Source organism: Ostrinia nubilalis, chromosome 1, assembly GCF_963855985.1.
Source record: "Ostrinia nubilalis chromosome 1, ilOstNubi1.1, whole genome shotgun sequence".
NCBI lineage: Eukaryota > Metazoa > Arthropoda > Insecta > Lepidoptera > Crambidae > Ostrinia > Ostrinia nubilalis.
Window position 1 is genome coordinate 5,102,001 of NC_087088.1, and position 20,258 is coordinate 5,122,258.

At 39.9% G+C, this 20,258-nt stretch overlaps 1 protein-coding gene and 2 non-coding genes across 3 annotated transcripts in view; 2 read left to right on the forward strand and 1 right to left on the reverse strand.

The window, feature by feature from the left end:
- Positions 1-16,098, forward strand: part of LOC135086433 (tyrosine-protein kinase Drl) — a 43,240-nt gene extending 27,142 nt beyond the window's left edge. Inside the window, exons 2-6 of the mRNA XM_063981183.1 lie at positions 7,803-7,930; positions 11,453-12,139; positions 12,229-12,542; positions 12,672-12,968; positions 14,660-16,098. Coding sequence (XP_063837253.1) covers positions 7,803-7,930; positions 11,453-12,139; positions 12,229-12,542; positions 12,672-12,968; positions 14,660-14,771 — 1,538 coding nt within the window. The 3' untranslated portion in view covers positions 14,772-16,098. The remainder of the gene's footprint in view (positions 1-7,802; positions 7,931-11,452; positions 12,140-12,228; positions 12,543-12,671; positions 12,969-14,659) is intronic.
- A 267-nt stretch (positions 16,099-16,365) lies between these two features.
- On the reverse strand, positions 16,366-16,439 carry Trnat-agu (transfer RNA threonine (anticodon AGU)). Its single transcript has one exon. It is a non-coding gene; the product is annotated as a tRNA-Thr (tRNA).
- A 612-nt stretch (positions 16,440-17,051) lies between these two features.
- On the forward strand, positions 17,052-17,133 carry Trnas-aga (transfer RNA serine (anticodon AGA)). Its single transcript has one exon. It is a non-coding gene; the product is annotated as a tRNA-Ser (tRNA).
- Positions 17,134-20,258: the final 3,125 nt, after the last annotated feature.

Below are 20,258 nucleotides of genomic sequence, written 5' to 3' on the forward strand. Positions count from 1 at the left end.
ATGCGAAGGGTTGTTGGGCATAATCCTGCAACATTTACAAACACGTCACGACCGCCTTCGTGCTTAGTTTTTTTTTCTATTTTATGTGCGTTCTGTCGTTTGTCACATCGCAGGGTTCTTGAGATGCCGTGAGTTTTTATTTAAGTTTCCAGTCATGATGTTTGTCGAGACCCTTGGGAGATACAATTTGGTTTAACATAAACATAAGATTTAAATTGCTCCTTCAGGTATAGATAGCGGTTTGCGCAGTTCTAGTGGCAGTTTGAGGCCTCGAGCGACCATGATCCATTTCGATCACGACTTAAAGCGGTACTTTCTCAATAATGTATGATAAATAGATTTCGCAGAAGTATTGGAAAGGGACCATTATCTGTTACACTACCTCTGTAGGTACTCATTATGTACATATATTACGGGCATATTTTGCTCCACTTTTAACAAGGAAACGGATGAATCAACACCATTGTCTTTAAATGTTTTGTTTCATTATGACTTTATAAGCCTAACGATACATTTATTCAATAGTTAGTTGATGTTGTAAGTTACGTGTGTCGGTACCAGGCGCGCATAACTCCGCTGAAGTTAATTTCCTCTCGCGTTCCGCACGTGACGTCATAAATTTCAAGACACACCGAGTTCAATTTCGCCAGTATCCAACTTGTCTGCAGCATAAACACAACGTTGAACGACTTTGTTTTGATAGCGCAGTATAAAACGTTCACTATTATTGTAACGATAATATTTACCCTTTCGCGATGTAATTTAGCGACAGGTGGCAACTGTTTACATCAACTCGCTCGTGTCAGAGAATAAATCCGTCGACGGAGTACTGCAGGGCGCGCATCGTTAACGGGTCATGTTTATTTTATTACAACACTATTAACACGAGCACTGATAGCATTATTATAATAACATTTACACGCCGTATTTATTTTCCCGGTGTCAATCGTGAAACGATTCATAACTGTCGGCTAATTAAGTCGCAGCGATCGGTTTCTATCTCGCCGCACGTAATTAAGAGAAGAGCGTACAATACACATCTGGTTTGTAGCAAAAAATTAGGAAAAGATCCCGACTGTCAAACTAATTCATCGGGATTAGGTCGGGCTGTTCGGGCACGCGGGCAAAAACCGGCATCCATCAACGCGCCGATAAGCTCTGAGGCATTTTAAAACCGCTCTCATTTGCGACACAATGCGGACGAGCGCACTCCTAATGAAGTTTCTAATATAAACACCTATTAATGTCATGCGAAACCTTTGATCTCTTATTTTCAATAAAAGCTAAACAACCTCGACTAATTAAGTCGATACGCGGAGATTATGCATAACGACCGTTCTCATTTAGCCCCTCGGACGTCTCGTGAGCTCACACTCTTGGGTTTGCGTAATCGAAAGATTTTATGATAAGATGGTGTCTTGTTAATTTCAAGATCGTAAAAACACCTGAGTTTTGCAAGTTTCACAGCGGGTGAATAGGTCAAGGCGTTTAATTAATACAGTAAATTTGTTTAATGCGAACGCACGTGTAATTGTATTACTGTGTAATTAAATACGATGTAGGGGGTGCCGGGGTAAATGGTATGTGTAACAACGCAGCGGTGAAGTATGGCGGTGATTATTACGCACATTATCCTCCCCGAGATGGTGCCCTTCCTTCCTTCGCACCCTCGAAATGCCTGCTCCGTGCACCTTGATTTTGTTTTGGGAAATGGCAAACGCAGAGAGATCAGTGCTGAATGAATTTTCTGATATTGATGTGGTTGGTCGAATGTATTTACATTTGTAAGAAAAGAAGGTTCTTTACCTCTGTCTCACTTAGAGTCTATTACTTAGAGTGCCCTTCACTTATATTTTCCCTTTGTCGCACATTCAGACAATTGAGACAAAAGGACGACAGCGTCTGCTGTTCTAACATTAATGCTACCCAAGAAAGGTCTGGCTTAGCGATGTAGAATCGGCGTAGCCTGAGGCCAGACTCATTAGTACGACTAAAACTAGCTTTCCAGACGGTGTATTCTCTGCAGATGGGCTCAGATGGTCCACAAGTCTGCCAGACAGACGGCTCGTAAATATCTAGCGAGCGTTTTCAAAGGAATCAGTTTAATGATTGATGTGTAATATAAATCAAAGAAGTGGCCCACAAATACAAAACAATGTCCCTAAGGTCTTCACACCTTAGCAAGGGCTTAATTCTGAGGCCTTTGTGAGGATAGGCTTTGAACCGTCCGTTCGAAGGGCAAATCTTGTTAACGACAAAGCCCCAGCGGACAGACAGACAGCCCAACAATAAGGGATCACGTTACCCGCTTCGCTTCCGGAACGCTGATCCCGAAAACCTCAAAGTTTTACACCTGACTACTCCTGAGTTGGGTTTTTATACAAATGCTATTACGCAATTTGCAACGGTTCGATTGATTTGTAGAAATATAATTGAGGTTTCGTTTCGATTTATCTTTGCGGTATTTAAATTGTCAGCACGAGTAAGCGTGTGCAAGTAACGACGATATCCCTAGTGCGTTGGGGAATTTCAATAAAATATTTATAGCTGTTTACGGCAAGCACGACAAATTTGGTTCGTGAGCTGGACTCGCAGATTTACTACCATCTAATTCCGTCGGGTGAAGCGGGAGCGTCTGCGCTATGTAAACTACTGTTGCTATCGAGGGGCATTCAAAACAACGAAGTCACTGCTTTTCAACGGCAAACGAGGCGATTAATAGTACGGAGCGTCGATTAGTCGTCGCCCGCGGCATGTGCCGGGCTGTCCCTTAGTCATCAAACCAATGTTTTCCGGTAAAAGAGCCTATAAAACTGTCGCCATTGCAACAGGCTCTACCTAAATACAGTTTTTTACGACGCCTCCAATACTATTCTTAACACATCGTATACCCATTTTATGATAACCATTATCACGCGTAGTTATGGGATGTGGTAAAGTTGTAAAATTCAGTTATTTATTTAGCGGTTTTCCGGCTGCTTCGTCGCCTTTACTTATTGTATATTCATTTCTATCTGAATAAATGTGGGAGATTTCCCCGTGGCGAAGTGGCGACGCGAACCCTCCGGCCTGAAGTGCATAACTCTGCGCTTTATTTTCTCCGACACCTGCATTTTGTTTTATTTCCTTGCACACCTCGTCCGCATAATTCCACAATAATGCCCCTGTTGTGCCCTAAAATCCTTATATCCAACGCCTTGAAGGGGAGCTTTCTATACGAAATATCAGCGGGCATTGTTCGTCGCTCTATTTTATTCCTTACAAATGGGTTTTTGTACGAACGTAATGAAAGCTTTATTCGGAGGTGCGAATGTAGAATGCGTCAATAGTGAACACGCGATTTCGCGCGATATTCCTCCGCCCTCCACCGCACAATGGGTTGGAGTCTATTAATAAAATTCTTCGGCAGTAATATAAATACAAGTGGTGTTTAAAAGAAATCTGCGATAAGCCTCAAAAGCGCCGTTTGGTTTTAAGAAATTAGTTAATGTAAGCAAAAAAAGTGGGCGCCGTCGGAGGCGGGTGCTGGTTATCTCTTGTTATTTGTCGCATCGAGTGGTCTCGTTCCTTTTGCTGGCCGCTTCAAAGGCGCCGCGCACGGTAGCACCGCAACCACTTATTACCTATGTGGGAATGTTACGGAGCAACTTGTGTCACATCTTTATTGCCCAATCAAAATTCGTAGATTCGTGCCGCGGGTTTCCGTGCTCAACGGCTATTAAAACTAGAGAGGACGTTTCTAGGAAACAATTTATTATACAGTGGTGCTGATCTTCCTCTGATACCATTGATAATACCAGCCGGTATTTACTTAGCTTGTTAGTAACAATTTGGTTGTGTAGATACGTGGAATTAAAAATACAAAGGTGAGTAATTATTACAAACAAGCTTTCATAAGTCGCTTGGCCAGTCGTGCATCTGGAATTATAATGCGAGCGCGGGCGAGGCGGCGGCTGCGACCTATATGCAAATTGAATGACACTGTGGTATATTGTGCTCGTTAGCAGTTAATCGTGGTTATCGCTTCTCGAATAAACAAATAGCCGTTAACGGCGTTAAAATTATTAATTTAATCGCACGCATGACCGTTTCGGCGTCTCATTTGCATGTGGGTGTAATATCGTGGAAAATGTACAAACATGTTTAGATAGGACATTAATATTTAACGATTATAGTGTTATTAACACCGATCTGACTGCGGGATGGGCAGCAACGTGGATCCTGTTTCCTTATTTATGTGGAACCGGTCATTATGAAACTTGTTCACGACACTGTTTAGGGGCAAAGTAAAAATATTTAAGATTGAAGCGCCACATGGGCACCAGAAATCCGTTTAATGTGGTGTACGTTACAATTTAACGTCTGGGGAATCCTGTTGAACCCCTTATCTTGTTATAAAGAAAAATTTAACGACTCTCTCTTTACTTTCATCAAGTACCGTAAATATGTATTTCTGAGCCCGCTCTGCAACATTTTGGTTTACCATTGGTGGTGGTGGATATTTTGTTACAATATATTTTGAATCAATCTACATTTTAGCAGGTATTCCTATTCTGCCCTAGATACTTGTGCGAAAATACACAGTAATAATTGGTTCTACAGTTCACTTATATCAGACAATGATACTTTACTCGGTCCGAACTAATATTATAATAAACATCCATGATAAATATGAATGTTGTCGTAAAACCCGGTTATCTACTGCCGTTTTCTTGGTCCTGATATGTAGCCACTCGATACCAGAGCTAGTTATAGTCAACTCATGGCCATAATGTTTCATATTTTAGTCCTTACCGAGAAGGGAAAAACTTAAGTACTTCAGCGGAACCACTTAAGTGGCCATATGAGGGACATATTAGGAGCCTTGTCGCCATATCGTAATAATTCATAGCAACTAATAACACTATTAATAGCAAACATGAATAAATAAGCAATGCACTTGGCGTCATGTTGGGCTTGTAATTATCATAAATTATAATTTGCTCTAAGTAATTACTGGCAACACACTAGGGAAAGACTGTGGTCTTGAGACACTGGATCCAAGACGTAGCTGTAGTTTGGACGAGAAAAATGAAGATGCCTCAAAGCTTTCCGAAGCAGAGTTAGATTCGAAGATTGATCTATTTTTAGAAATTGGACTTATCTAACAGGACTGGACTGTTTGTCCCGACTATAGAGTCTAACCTTCAGAGGAGTGGGTGCAACATTATAATTTGATATAATTTTCGTCTTTTCATGTTTATTTTGAGGCTCACATATTGAGGAGAGCTTCTACTGAGGCCATCGAACATTGCGCCCAGGTCTTCCGAGATCTCAGCCTACACGATATAGTCAGCGAATCGACTATCTCGCAATTTTTTTTCCTTCTATGAGCTTTAGCTCCTGTGGCTGGCTGGCTCTACATAAGACTCTATACCCCAATTGAACGTATTAGAGATGTTTTTACCAAAGTTTTTCGTTAGTTCCCATGGTTATCGTACAGGGCAGGTGGCGCGGGCGTCGGGTTGCGGCACCTTTGTGCGCTCGCGCTTTGATCTCGCCGCATTGTGCGCGTGCGCTTTCAACTTTTTGCCGCGATTCCGCGTGTTATTGATGCGAACTGATTTTTGGACTCGATCTCTCAATGGGTGTATTGTGGACTGGATTTCATGTTCTTTGCAATCTCAAATGCTAAACAAACGAGTTCTTATTACACATTGTTGTTATAGGATCCGGTAGGTTTAGCAATTTTACAAATAGTTGAAGAATAAAATTTTGTAAAATTACTCGTTGGCAGGCTATGCTATTTTAAACATACAAGAAATAAATATATTAATGTGACAGTTATTGCCATTAGTAGTTTACATAAATAAGCAAGTGTTACAAAATTAACGTAATTAACCCATTAACGCCCTCTGTACACACGTGTGTACACTTCTTTAAACTTTATTTCTGAACGCGACTTCTAATGTTAAGTCAAATTACTTGATAAAACCTAATCTAGATGTCGATACAAGGTAAGAAATATAAAAAAGTTGGAGGGTGGAGCAAAAATAAATGTCTAATTAACATTTTTTTCCGACCTTTTCTCAAAGTGACTGGCGCCGGTTGTGAAATAATACTGATATAATATATTTTAGCTATAATTTGATTCAATTCTACGTTTCAAGGTAAGTTTACATTGTAAATTATTATTATAAGCTAAAAAAATAATAAATATATACATATAACATACCAAAAATTGTTCAAGAATGTTGGTGTACACGCTTGTGTACAGTGGGTGAATGTATACTAAGAAAAACATTTTTTTCAAGACTTGGTTGATAATTGGAGATGTCACATAGATAACGTTTATCATCTCAAAACGAGTTCCAAGACTAGAGGAAGCCATCGAATCCATTATGGCAACTGAAGATGACGATACGGAGCTCAAATTGATCATCGTACCACCTGATCCTGCTGTTGTTAGTGATGAAAAAGAAGGTGCATAAGATGATTTGACTTCCTCGGTATTTTGAGATATACCAGGTACTATCGAGCTATTACGCCACCAACCTTCAGATGAAGAGCCGGAGTGGGTCAGTAGCAATGAAGAAACTCTTTCAAGCCTTGGTCCGGCTCAAAAACGTGCTCGTAACGAAGTTTCTGAAAATCCTACTTGGAGAAAAATTATCACCCATTTTTTCTACTGCTCATGAAATCACCCAAACTAGTGGATTATGGCGGTCTCAAATGCATGGCGCTTATATGTACTTACCGTGTAAACCAAAAACACAACGTACTTGGATCAATTGGCTTTTAGGCGATCTATTGCCAGATCGTATTTACCCAATAATAAAACGAAGACGCGGCCATCATCGTCAACATCATATTTACAGTCAAGCAATGGAGGGCATAACCGTATTGTAAACCCTCTTAGGTGTGTTATTTGCCATAGTAGGGGCGTTGGCGTTGCTCTAAATTCATGAAAACGCTTTGCGTAAAGCGACCTTGCTTCGGGAAATTTCTCACCTGATCCGCCCATTGTACACACCTGTGTACAGGGTTTTTTTTCAAGGTTTTTAACTTTTTTAAATATTTTTTTGTGTTTATAGATTACTTGTAATCCATTCAGTAGCAATAATAAAAAATATTATGAAAATATATCGTGGTTTCACTATGGGCGTTAATGGGTTAATTATGTATCATATTCCTAAACACGGGTCTTATCAATTCGTAATGACATCTTATTAGAACTAAACACGCTTGACCCAATAGTCCATGAATTCATTAATTAATCACCACACTTATCGTATTGCATTGCATGTTATGACATTAAACATACCCCTAATGAGCAACATAACGTAACTGTATTGTTATTTTTTGTATTAAAAGATAAAATATTTGAATAACTAAGTAAACTCGACAGCACATCAGATGATCAGACTGAAATCCATTTAGTTCCAAAATAGCGCCTATTATAACTAAAGAAAAAAGTTGCCACAGACAGATGCAGAGTTGCTTACTTTACTTTGATGTGTATCGTCCGTATTCACAAACATTACCATGAGGTCTCACAGTGGACGCACAGGGTGACACACGAACCAACATGAGAGCTCTATTCAACGCTGTGCGTTCGATTTGCTGCTTCACTTAAGCAAGCATCGTTAATGAATAAGGCGTATGTTTCGTACTACACTGTCGTATATGAAAACAAATGCTACCGGTAATAATCGATAAACAATTTTTAACCCGACTACGCCAGAAGGAGGGTTATGTTTTATTCCTTGTTAAGTACTGTTCTGCTTCTGAAAAGTTTACTGATTGTGAACCTTCTCCCCCAGGACTTACGGCGGAGTTGTTCTACGTGCGGGACGGGCAGATCAACTTCTACGCCCTCAACTTTGTGGTGCCGGTGCCGGCCACCATCGGCGAGCTGCACTTCACGTGGCAGAGCCTCACCAGGAGACCGGTAAGCAGAACTATTTGTTTAGAGCAGTGGTTCTTAACCTTTTAAGTCATGAGGGACCATTTTACCAAATTTCTGTCTTGTCAGGGACCACCTCATAATCGGTAAAAACCCGTTTAACTGCAAAAATCAGTGAAAAGTGGTTTTAACTAGAGATGTAACGGATATCCGGTAACTATCCGGTCGGCCGGATATCCGGAATAAATTTACTATCCGGCCGGATACCGGATAGTAACTCACTATCCGGCCGGATACCGGATATTAAAAAACTACGACATTTTCCTATTCATAAAATGAAATACTTTAATCTTTGAGGTAAATATCAATGAAATGGCTTATAATAATGACGGCTTTTATTTACGGTCCAAAAAGTTACAAAAAAGCCATATTAAGGCCTTTCAAAATTCTAATTTCTTTTTCTGGGCTAATCACTCTAATGACGAATACAAAGATAGTAAACATAATTATGTTAATGTCGAAATATTGCCAAATAAAAAAGGCGATCTTTTTTTCACTGATGGTCTGGTTTCATAATCTGGTCTCTGGTGATATGATGCATGCAGTTCAGTCAGATTACGCAGCAAGTAAACTAATTTAATTTTCGCTATTCAATCACACACTCGCTATAACAACTGAAATCACCCGAATTGATCTGCCCCCTAGACAAGTGGCAAAATCTGACATTCTATTCGGACGGATTCGATTTTCGAAAAGTGTGACTAGTCTAGTCTACTAATAGACCCACTGATCGCGTTCGAAGCACCTGTGCGGCGCTAAACTCGTCACGACATGCAACGAGACAATGGGCCAACTATCCGGCCGCCGGATATCCGGCTATCCGGCCTAGCAGCTGGCCGGATATCCGGTATCCGGTATCCGGCCAAACAACTATCCGTTTCATCTCTAGTTTTAACCTAGGTGTGCAAGTGCACTTTGTGGACCACTTGGAATGTCTCCAGGGACCACCAGTGGTCCGCGGACCACCGGTTAAGAACCACTGGTTTAGAGTTAAAAAATTCTGGTTGAAAAATCTCATAAATCTCATTTATTTTTTGCAAATAGGCTTTTAAAAAGCAGTTTTACACGTCCCAGTATTGAAACTACTACTGCTTCGGGGCAATAAATGGGCTAGTGCTGAGAAGAAGCAGCGCAAGAAATTCAGTCACTATTTTAGATAGAGACCTCCCAGTAAATATGTTTCTTGTTAGAGACTGTTGTGGTAAAGCTGGGTATTGGCTAATGCCAATGAGCAATGATGGAGACCTATGGCGGGTTATAATGCCCGATAAATTCAGGACTTGAGAAAATTAAGGTTGAGGTTCTATAGTTCAACGCTACCGTTTAGCCAGTGCGTTTTCAGAATTCAGTTACCTTTTTTCGCAACAACTATACCCTTACACACCTTCAAAACATTCTTCTCGCCATTCTTTTAATACAAATTATCAATGGACCATAAAATGCTTCTGGATTTATGGATATTACTCATCTGACCAAATATGACGATGCCATATCATCAACTTTGTATGCTGCTTATTGATATAAAAAAACTCGGTATGAGACATTGACAGACTATTATTCATTTATTTATTACTCAGTACTTATGACCACTTGAAATACCTGCAGATATAAACGTAGATGCATGCAGCTTTTTGTTCGTTACTCGTCAGGTATTCTTTCGCTATGTGCATTCGTCCGGTAAGACATTTAAAAGTCTAAAGCAATATATTACGAGGCTCCTCCACTGCTTAAACTGAACAATCAGTTCTATGAAACAATCGCACCATTATGGTAATCTCCGGCATGAGCTGAATGCTAAGTGATCAATGAGTACGGATTACACCGAGCACGCCAGTACTAAACAAATGCAAGTTTTCACTTCGAAACAAGTTTTTCTCCCGACTTTCTGAGATTTTTTACCGCATCTTCAATTATGTACTTTATAGACAAGATTCCTCCGCATCCTCTCTCTCTAACTTCCGCAGCCGTAATTAACTTGTGAAGGCAGGAAGAAAGAAGGCAAGTTTATTTTTTCTGCGTCCAAGTTAGCTTGTTTGCCCTCGCCTTCGCAAACAACTCATTCATATGGTAATTCTACGGTAGCACCGACATCCGATATCACAATGTCCTGATAACAGCACCGAGCAACCAAATAATCTTGCCTGGCAGTTTGCCCATGGATTTTACCCTGTCCAACGTTTGATTGATTAGCCGGATATTTATTTTCGTCTTTACATTTGTATATTTCTAATTCAAATTAGACCGCCTCCTATGCAAATAATCCGGCGGCGAATCACGATGCATCGCCTCTTTTATTTGCTTTGCATCCTGTGCCCTGCATCACTAACCAAATATTATGTGCATTATTTATTTTATGCGGCGGCTGTACTCCGGCGATGCTGCGAGACGAGCTCGTTACATTCGATTTGGGCAGAAGCGACGCACAAACGGTTTCAACGTTCACATTTCAAAAGCGAGAACCCGAAAACGAGTTCAGTGCTCTTGTCAATAAAACATCTGCTTATTTAGGACGGTATTTGCAAGTCATAAGAAAACGCTTTTTGAAGCCTGAGTCGTTTCGATTCGAATGTATTCAGGGACATGTCTTCTCGTCTGGAGATATTCTATAATGGTGTAATACTTTTTGGATTTATTAAGATTCGCTTAGCGTTTTAAAAAGTAAAAGGTCAGGAATATGCTGCGGTTGCGATCCCGCGGCCTGGCCCTTATCGGCATCTCGGCGGCTTCGGGCGGCGCTATCAGATCGGCCCCCGGCTCTCGACTCCCTTATTTGCCCGGCGGCGCCTTTGACTAGAGCAAATATTTGGTAACCGGTTAACTAGCGCCGATGAGCGATCGCGCCATTGTCTGTACTCACCGACTGTCGAGTGATAATATTTAATTAGCGGCTTCGCTGTCGCACCTACGCTCACAAGTCGCGATGCTTCTCTAATGCGCCGAGGTGCCGGCCAAAGGGCCCGCGGCGAATAATGTTTGTTTAAACGCCGCGGCACACGGCCTGTGATTAACTTGATAATGACCGTCCCATGACCACAATATTTAACTAGACTCGGCGAGCTTCAGGCAGATAAACTATTCAAAACATCTGCTAAGCTCGCCGCTGCGTGTGATAATACGCACGTCATTCACATAAGGGAAACATAAAGCGCATTGAACGATCACATGTCCGCGGCTACGTTTGCATATTATGTGGCTATGTGCAAATATAGCAACAGGAAAGTGTTGTTACTAAATAGGCGTGAAGTTCCCGTAAAAGTGTTCGTTGTAAGTAGTAAAAGGAGCGCCAGTCGTGATCTCCCGGTGGGCAACAGTCGACATTTGATCTCCGCTGACGCTGCCATATACACCGCCGCACACCATTTAGGGTCACTTGGCGTGCTGTCGTACGTCAATTGCACGAACTGATACTGTTATATCGTGATGAGACATCCGTTAGGAATGCAGCATGTTTTCACGAACGCAAACACCCATTTCGGGCTCGCATTAACAATATGTTTTTTGTTGCAGTTACCATACACCCTCCACGTGGAAGTAGTAAATCACTCCGAAGCAATGCACACGCCGGAATTTAACATTTCGACGGAGGGTTTCGTGCCCACGGAACCGCAGACTTGGCAAGTCACCTTGCCGTGTACACACACAGTCGCTGCGGAGGTTGACATCACAATTTCTCTGAACGTCTCGACGGGTTCCTCGTCTACTACCTTACATTTTCGTCGAAGGAAAATATGTTTGAAGGACGCGCCTCGTCCGGCCGTCAGAGTGGACAGCGTTCCTCACGCACAGACCTCTGCTGATATATTTTACGCGGGAGCTGGTTGTGCTGGCGGCGCACTACTGATAGCAGCAGTGGCAGCCGCGGCGTGTAGAGCTCGAGCTAGGAAACTCAGAAGAGCTCGCAGCGACGAACAAGATGCTCACGCATTTCTACCTGATTCGTCTTGTAAGTCCGCTGCCAGTTATACCAGCTACCGTCGGCCAACATCTCTCCCCGCCGCAGCGGCCGAAGAGAGAGCGAGAGATCTGCAGCAGAGGATAGCAGAGCTCACCATACAAAGATGTCGAGTGCGGCTACGCTCAGTGGCGATGGAAGGAACGTTTGGACGGGTTTATAGAGGAACGTACGCAGATGAAGATGCTAGGGAGCAAGAAGTGCTCGTTAAGACTGTTGCTGAACACGCTTCTCAAGTGCAGGTAAATAACAAAAGTCATTTTCGTAATAATACATTGATGATCTGTATTCTGTACTTACGAATCTTTGTAACACAACATTTTCTTTTTAGGTGTCACTACTTCTACAAGAAGGTTGTATGCTGTATGGCTTACATCACGAGCGAGTGCTGTCGGTTCTTGGGGTCAGCATAGAGGATCAGACAGCTCCGTTTTTGTTATACCCCTGGGGCGCTAGCTGGCGGAACCTGAAGCAGTTTCTTTTGGCTTGCCGAGGAGTGACGGTGGGAGGGGCGGCGGGAGGAGCGCCCCCTCCGCCTCTGACGACTCAACATGTGGTACGGATGGCGCTCCATGCGTTGGATGGGCTGCTGTATCTACATTCACAGCATGTCTTACACAAAGACATTGCTGCTAGGAATTGCATGTGAGTATGGAATCCACGCTCACAAATTACCTTTTAACATTTAGATATTCCTTTTGCTGTAATCTTTGTAGTTTATAATTTTGAATAATTTAAGGTGGCATCTTAGTAACAAGCTCCTTTCTTCAACAGAGTGGACGAAAATCTCCGCGTGATGATCGCCGACAACGCGTTATCGCGGGACCTATTCCCGGCAGACTACCACTGCTTAGGCGACAATGAGAACCGGCCCATCAAGTGGCTGGCGCTAGAATCTCTGACCAAGAGGCAGTTCAGCCCCGCAGCTGACGTATGGGCGCTAGGGGTGCTTCTATGGGAACTGACCACGTTGGCCCACCAGCCCTATGCGGAGGTGGACCCTTTCGAAGTGGCAGCGTACTTGAGGGACGGCTACCGGTTACAGCAGCCGGCGAACTGCCCTGATGAACTGTAAGTAGTCTTTTGTTTCATTGTGTTTTGTTAACATCTGATGTGTACGAGAAGTAGTGAAGAGTTCCCTTGTGGGTTCGATTCCTAGAAAGAAACCATTTAAATATTGTCTTCAGTTTTGTTGTTGTTGCCCCCACAGTAGAAGATTTCTGCTAATCTTTTGAATATTTTTTGAATTTTCTCGAAAAATCACTTGGTTTAAATTCCTGGTTTATCGAGGGGAAACTAATTAGTAGTGATGGGCCGACTATGGTCTTTGCCGACTAACCGACTAGCCGACTAATCGGTTTCCAAATTGCCGATTAGTCGGCCGACTAGTCGGCAATGCCGATCATTCTAATACCTACTTGTCCGAAGAAAAATATCTAGATTTCTCAAAGTAATAAGAATATCTAGATTTCTAAAGAGATAAATATACGAGTAACTTCTTTAGAAATGAGATTTCTTTAATATGAGAAAAAATAAAAAGCAACATTACAATCACCTAACACTTACCTAAAATAAAAATAAAAATAAAAATCATTTATTATCAGACAAAAGCAGTCCATAGTTTGGTTAGTAACCTAAGGTAGATGTCATAATTTTCGACGGCGGAGGAGTCAGAGGAGGTGACAATATGATCGCTTCCTGCTGGGCTAGGATGCGCGCCGTGATATTATTCTTACTTATCGACGTCAAAATGTATGGGCAAGATTGCGCTTATCGCGGGACGCATCCTAGGCCCACTGATTCCTCTCCACCCTTCACGGTGATGGTCAGAAGCTGGGGGCGTGGGGGTGGGTACCCCTGCTTACATAGCACAGACTACCACCACCGTCGGATTGTCAGGGCCCGCCAATAATTGCTGGCACAGACTGTGATAGTTGATGGCTTTGTCCGGATTCCCATAGTTCTTCACACTAAGGCGATCGACGGAGCTCAGGGGTTATTTATGTGGGTATTCCTCATCCTTCCGATGAAAGGAGCCCCACATAATCCACCACTTTCCCGCAGGATAGGTATGCAATTCCATGCATTTTTCCCCCGAAAAAAGTGTCATAATTTTTATATGGACAAATTACATATACTTTACACATTTTTGATGATTTTAACTAATCTTAACTTTGTATGAATTTAGACTGATTGCCAAAATTTTAAATCAGGTGAAACCACTTTTTACTGATTTTTTGCAGTCAAAAATGGTTTAGATAAACGCCTTTGATCTGCCTCATAATCATCTTGGTGATTATGAGTTTTATTTCATTCACATATTTAATTTTGTAATGCGCCGATTATAATCGGCAGATTTTGCCGAATAGTCGTCACTAGTCGGCCGACTACAAATGATGCCGAATAGTCGGCTTTCCCGACTAGTCGGCGACTAGTCGGCCCATCTCTACTAATTAGCCCCCTGACACCTTGACATTCCGTTTCTGTATATTCGTATTGACAAGAAGACGAATATATGTGGCAATACTTATGGAATGATAATTGTCTATTGATTAACGACATGCGTGTTAACAGACACGGCGGTCAATAAGCTCACGCGATGCCAAGGTGTTAATGTGAAAAATATAATAAAAACCCAACTTGTTAATGACGTACAAGCTTTTTAAGTCTTAATGAAGGCGACTGAGTGTTATTAATTGGTCAGAGTTAACAACGGTTTTCAGTTTTACCAGTTTTACTTACATATGAATGTTTTCCTATAGGTTCGCAGTGATGGCATACTGCTGGGCCATGTCTCCCGACGACCGGCCCACGCTGCCTCAGCTCCAAATCTTCCTTCGGGACTTCCACACGCAGCTCACTAGATTCGTCTAAACCATTCCGTTATCACTAAAAAGACATCCCAAAGACGACAATAACTAAAAGTGAAAGTCAAATAAGTGAGATAATCTTCTAGAGACATAACAAAAGAGGCCTTATCGTATAGCACAAGATTCAGTGACTTTTAGTGATTGTGATTTTTGTTTTCACGTTGTGCGGGAGTAAAGTGAAAATTTACAAAGAGACTGATTTTTATAAAAACGTTTTTATTAAAATGTGAATTCCTAGAGTTTATTTATGATCCACTCCGCGTCGCCGTCACACGTTTCTGGTGTTCGTACTTGTACATTTTAAGCACAATTGAAGTATTGTTTTAAGTGTTCTCAAATGTTTGCCAATGATAAATGTTACGTTTTTGTGAGTTTGTGACTTAAAATAATATTTCTTTTGACACTCCAACCCAGATGATAACCAGAAGCGTGTAACGTTGGCTTCGAGTATTGTAATTATTGTTTGAAACCTCAATACTGCCATATTAGAATAAGAGAGTATTTGTAAATATTATTAATACACGATTGTACTGTATAATACGTATATTGAATGTGCCTCAGATTTTATGAAAGATTTAGATGTTTATAAGTGTTCAACTGGTTTATAAAATTACTCATTAAGACTGGAATAGCATCAATTTATTAACATTATGACGACTTCTAGTATACTCAATACTTATTGTAGTTATGTATAAAATGCCTTTTTCAATACAGTTATAGCGTTACTATCATCACATCCCACCACTTTACTAGTAAGTAATGTATGTGATAAATAAATATTTAAAACATGGTATGTTTTAAAGACTTTCTTTTGCAAAGTTAGGGGAACAATTTTAACACCGTGGGCGATTCTCGTGCGACAAACTTTATTTCTCGTATTTATATTTTTCTACTAAAACGTACTTAATTTCACTGAATAAATATACCTGTACGTTTTTTTTACAATTTCTAAATGTTTAAATGAGAATGCTACTGAGATATGATGACGTAATTAAGCCCCGAGTGTACCAATTTGAAACCCTATGTATTGCACATAGAAAGCACTCTTTCTATTTTAAGCTTCTTTAACTTGCCGTAGACTGATGACAATATAATTGAATTGATTTTTCCGTTCAATTAATTAATATTGATTTGAGACAGCCTTTTATGTATATAAAATAATTTTACAAGTTGTAATAAAATAGATAATAAAATCTAATCTGATTATCTGACCTTTCTAATTTATTACTATTATTACTTATGTTTATCAATAAACTATGAATAATTCAGTCAAAGTATTTGTTGTTTGGGGCGGTTACTTGTAATGTTTGTACATGTGTAAATAATTAAATATTATAATTTAACAGAAATGTGAATATACGAGTAAATTTCAGAAATTGATTTTTATCTTTACCTTATCCTTTCCTCCTTAAGCTTAAATAAAAATAAATTATTTATTTTGATCCTAGCAAAATCATAAAAGCATTTTAACAACTAAGATAATCTTTAAAACAAATATTGAGAAAGAAACGTAAATACATTATTCTTCTATTAATATACGTACAAAGATTAATAAAAAAAAACTCATGAAACAAAAACAAAAATATAATCTCAACTGTAGGCCCCGACGAGATTCGAACTCGTGATCTCCTGTTTACTAGACAGGCGCTTTAACCAACTAAGCCACGGCGCCACGTGTGGACGGGACGAAATTAAGGCATAGTAAGATTGCTCACTCTTGTAAGCGTAACGTGTGTGCGAGTGATACGTTCGTCCATACTTTCCAGTTTACCTGTTATTATAAGAGGTGGCGGTAGTGGATACAAGTTCATTGATTAATGTAATTAAATGATAACGTAGTACCTACTATGTAAGTACTTAGTTAATATAAATTGACTAGCATATTAAATAAATAGTTTTGGGACTGACCTACAATACCTACATAGTTTTGTATGATGAGCTTACCTTATGCTTACGGTTTGTTTATAAGCTCTGTAAAATACTATTAGGCATTGCGAAAACTGAAAAATATTTAAGTAGGAATTCTATTGTTTTCGTTTTTAAAGTCAACATAATAAATAACATTAACTTGTTAGGTAGTCAATTAGCTTGGCACTGGGAGTAACTAGGACTGAGAAGTGGCTAGCCAAAGATGATGCTCTAGTTATAAATAATTAATTGCTAGGTTTTTCTTCATTCGTTAATCGTTTGACTACTGAAAGAGAGATGATTTTGATGACATAATAATAAATGTCTCAGATATACGACCAAGCTTAAAAGCTTTAATTTCGATTTTTTTGTATCAGCAGTCGTGGCCGAGCGGTTAAGGCGTCTGACTAGAAATCAGATTCCCTCTGGGAGCGTAGGTTCGAATCCTACCGACTGCGAACTCTTTTTGTCACGTATATTTTTTTAATTAAATACAAAATTGAACTACACACCACAGCCTCCAACACTTGTAGTCACTACGCACGCTGCGTGACTGCGTCAGAGTGCTGCGTCCAATAAAAAAGATATTAAGGTAAACAAACTCACATCAGACTTCATGTTTGTTACAAAATCATTTAGATATCATTTACGAGGTAAGCCTACAAACGCCTACCATACCTCTTTATTTAGTTTATCAACACTTGTGTAAGACAGCCAGCACTCTACCAACTCTTCAAAGGGCTGTGTATTTGCCAAATGATGCTCTACATTTTTTCCGCTTCAGGATTTTTCCTAAACAATTAGCTGCGAATTCAAATATTAGGTTTAACAGAAATTTATTGAAAGGGCGAGGCGTTAAGCAGAAAGTGTCGAAACGCACGCATCGTTTTAATTATATTAATTAAGTGTGAAAAACAACATGGCCGTCGTGCTAAACAAATAATCGCTATGGATTGTGCGTTGGTGTTTCTGGTATTTAATGAAAGTATAAAGGGTAAAGGGTAATTAATGCGTTTTTTGCCCACGATTTTAATGGCAATGTGATGTTTATTCAGCTGAATTTATAATTTATATCCAATAATAATATTTATTACTAATAAATAACGTGAGTAAATAACGTTCATAATGCCTAAGACACGACACTAATTAACAGCATAAATCGGGAATAACTTTTATTTGTACAATTTATTTATCAATAAAAGAGCTTTTAAAAGCCTAAGTAATTGCAAAAATAAAAAAATTTAGAGATACTATTCTAGAAGATACATTTTTTCATCGAAAAGTAAAAAAATAAATAAATCGCACCTAATGCCTTTTGATAGGCTTAATTATGATGACGTCTCAGTATTATTTGAACTTAATTACTGAAAGGCAATAAATAAATTAATTGTCCACTGCTGAACATTGCCCGGTTGGTAGCGGCCTGCGTCCAACGCCTTGCAACCTTTATGATGTCGTCGGTCCACCTTGTGAATCGTAATTAAAGTAGGTATACAATATCAATGAAATAAATAAGTCTGCATATCTAATATGAAATCTTATTAACCTACTATACATTATTACTCAACCTGATACCTAATTCGAGAATTATTCCAAAGCAAAGTTTCACGCTGTCGAGGCTCCGAGCTATAATTGAGATTGATAAGTGAGCTCGGCTTATCGATCTCGACTTCCGAGTAAAAGTTCTCGATTGTTATTTGAGCAAACTGCAAGCGATTCCGAGTATTTGTTTATTCAAGGTACAGTCAACGGCACAACAAGCTACCACAAAATAATGTTAAAGCAGTTTGTATTTCGCCCGCGTGCATTTCGTTCTGTCTCGTTTTTTTTGTCCAATTTCACTGGTTTTTTCATGCAGATTGAAGACCTTTTTTTTTATTTATAATTTTAATTATGTTTACGTTAGTAGTAATAATTCCCTATAACAGTATGTACTTATTTCAGGTGCAACTCAGCCTTAAAAATTATTAATTTGTTCAGCATAGTAGAAAGGGCTATGCCATAATACGAGCTCAATATCGGCAAATATTCCTTATAAAAAGTATGCAGTATATTCTTCAGCTGCTGAGCTGTAAGTAAGCATTTTTTTCAAAGTCGCATTCAGCATTTCCATAGTAAACAGATTAAAGTGCAATATCTACCCGCAGCCGCGCTAAAACTACGCCGCACGTGCTCGGAACATCATAGGATGTGGTACGGCCGTGGTTTGACTACCAGAGGGCAGTTGTTCAGTTTGTTCCAATTACTACTTATTTGGTTTCTTAGTAACTTACTTATTTCGAGAAAGGACTAGTTATTTTGCGGTATGGAATGTGATGTGACAAGGTATTGTGTTTTTTTAGAGTGGAGTAGAGGGAGCATGCATGAAGGATAGAGTCGGTAAGTGAGTTTTTTTTTAAAGTTTTGTGACTTAGATATTGCTCGAAATCCAAGTTGTTGAAACCAGTTACTCACATTTGCGGGCAGCGCAGGACCGTGCATTGTGGAAAACCTTGGAGGAGGCCTTTGTCCAGCAGTGGACGTCATTTGGCTGAAACGAACGAACTCACATTAAAGTTAGTCTAGACGAAATTACCAATTACCTACCTACTGTGTGTGGGTGTAAAAACATGATAATATAACACTGGTGATTGTGAACTCAACTCTCCTGAAAAACTTAATTCTTGTTCCAGCTGTGTGTATGTTTTTCTTTAAAAGGTAGGTACTAGTAGTAGGACCATCACAGTCTTGTAGTTCATCGCTCACAAACCACCCTCAGCCTCTAGCACCTTACCTGTCCAGTGATCCAGTTTGAAGCCAACTCCAAATAGGCGGCGTAACTTTTTGTGCCATCACCACAACCTGCAATAGGCTCTGCACTTTCTTAGCTCGCGAATGTCGTTAGAAAAAGCAGAAATACTAGAAAATATATGCAAGTGAGGAAGTGGAGAGATCGCGTGTTGAATGCACTATGATTGATGCAGGCTGGTTAGGTTTGTAAGATATCATGTCATACTAGCTTTTTACTGTGATTTGGTTCGTGTACATTTTAATTAATATTATAGCCTATGTGTTTATTTGAAGTATAAGTTACTTAATTGAAAAGTTTCATCAAAGTCCGTTCAGTAGGTTGTTATTGCGTGAAGGAGTAATATACATACACGCGTCCTCACAATAAACTCGTAGTAGCTTTTCTTTACTCGTGTGAAAATAGTAGAAAATTATTACGATATATTTAAATGGTTAACTATATTCTTGTATTTTTAGTTGGTACTTAATCGATTTCTATTGGCCAAGCAAAGGTTTTATTGACGCGTACGTGAACATGACTCCACCAACCACCAAAAGGGAACTGCTTCTTAATTCCCCCTCGTTTCCCCACTATCTTGTTAAATTCCAATCGTCCAAACCATTCTTGAAGCACAGGGCAGGATTACTCACCCCTGAGCATGCTCTATCTGCGAACAATGGCTCCGATCAGTAATTACTGCAGGAACGGGACTTCATTATCGCCAGAGTCGATTTTTGCCCTATTTTTGAGTGTTCTGCTGCATGAGGGAACACAAAATGGGTTTTATAGTCAATAGGTAAGAGGTAATATTAT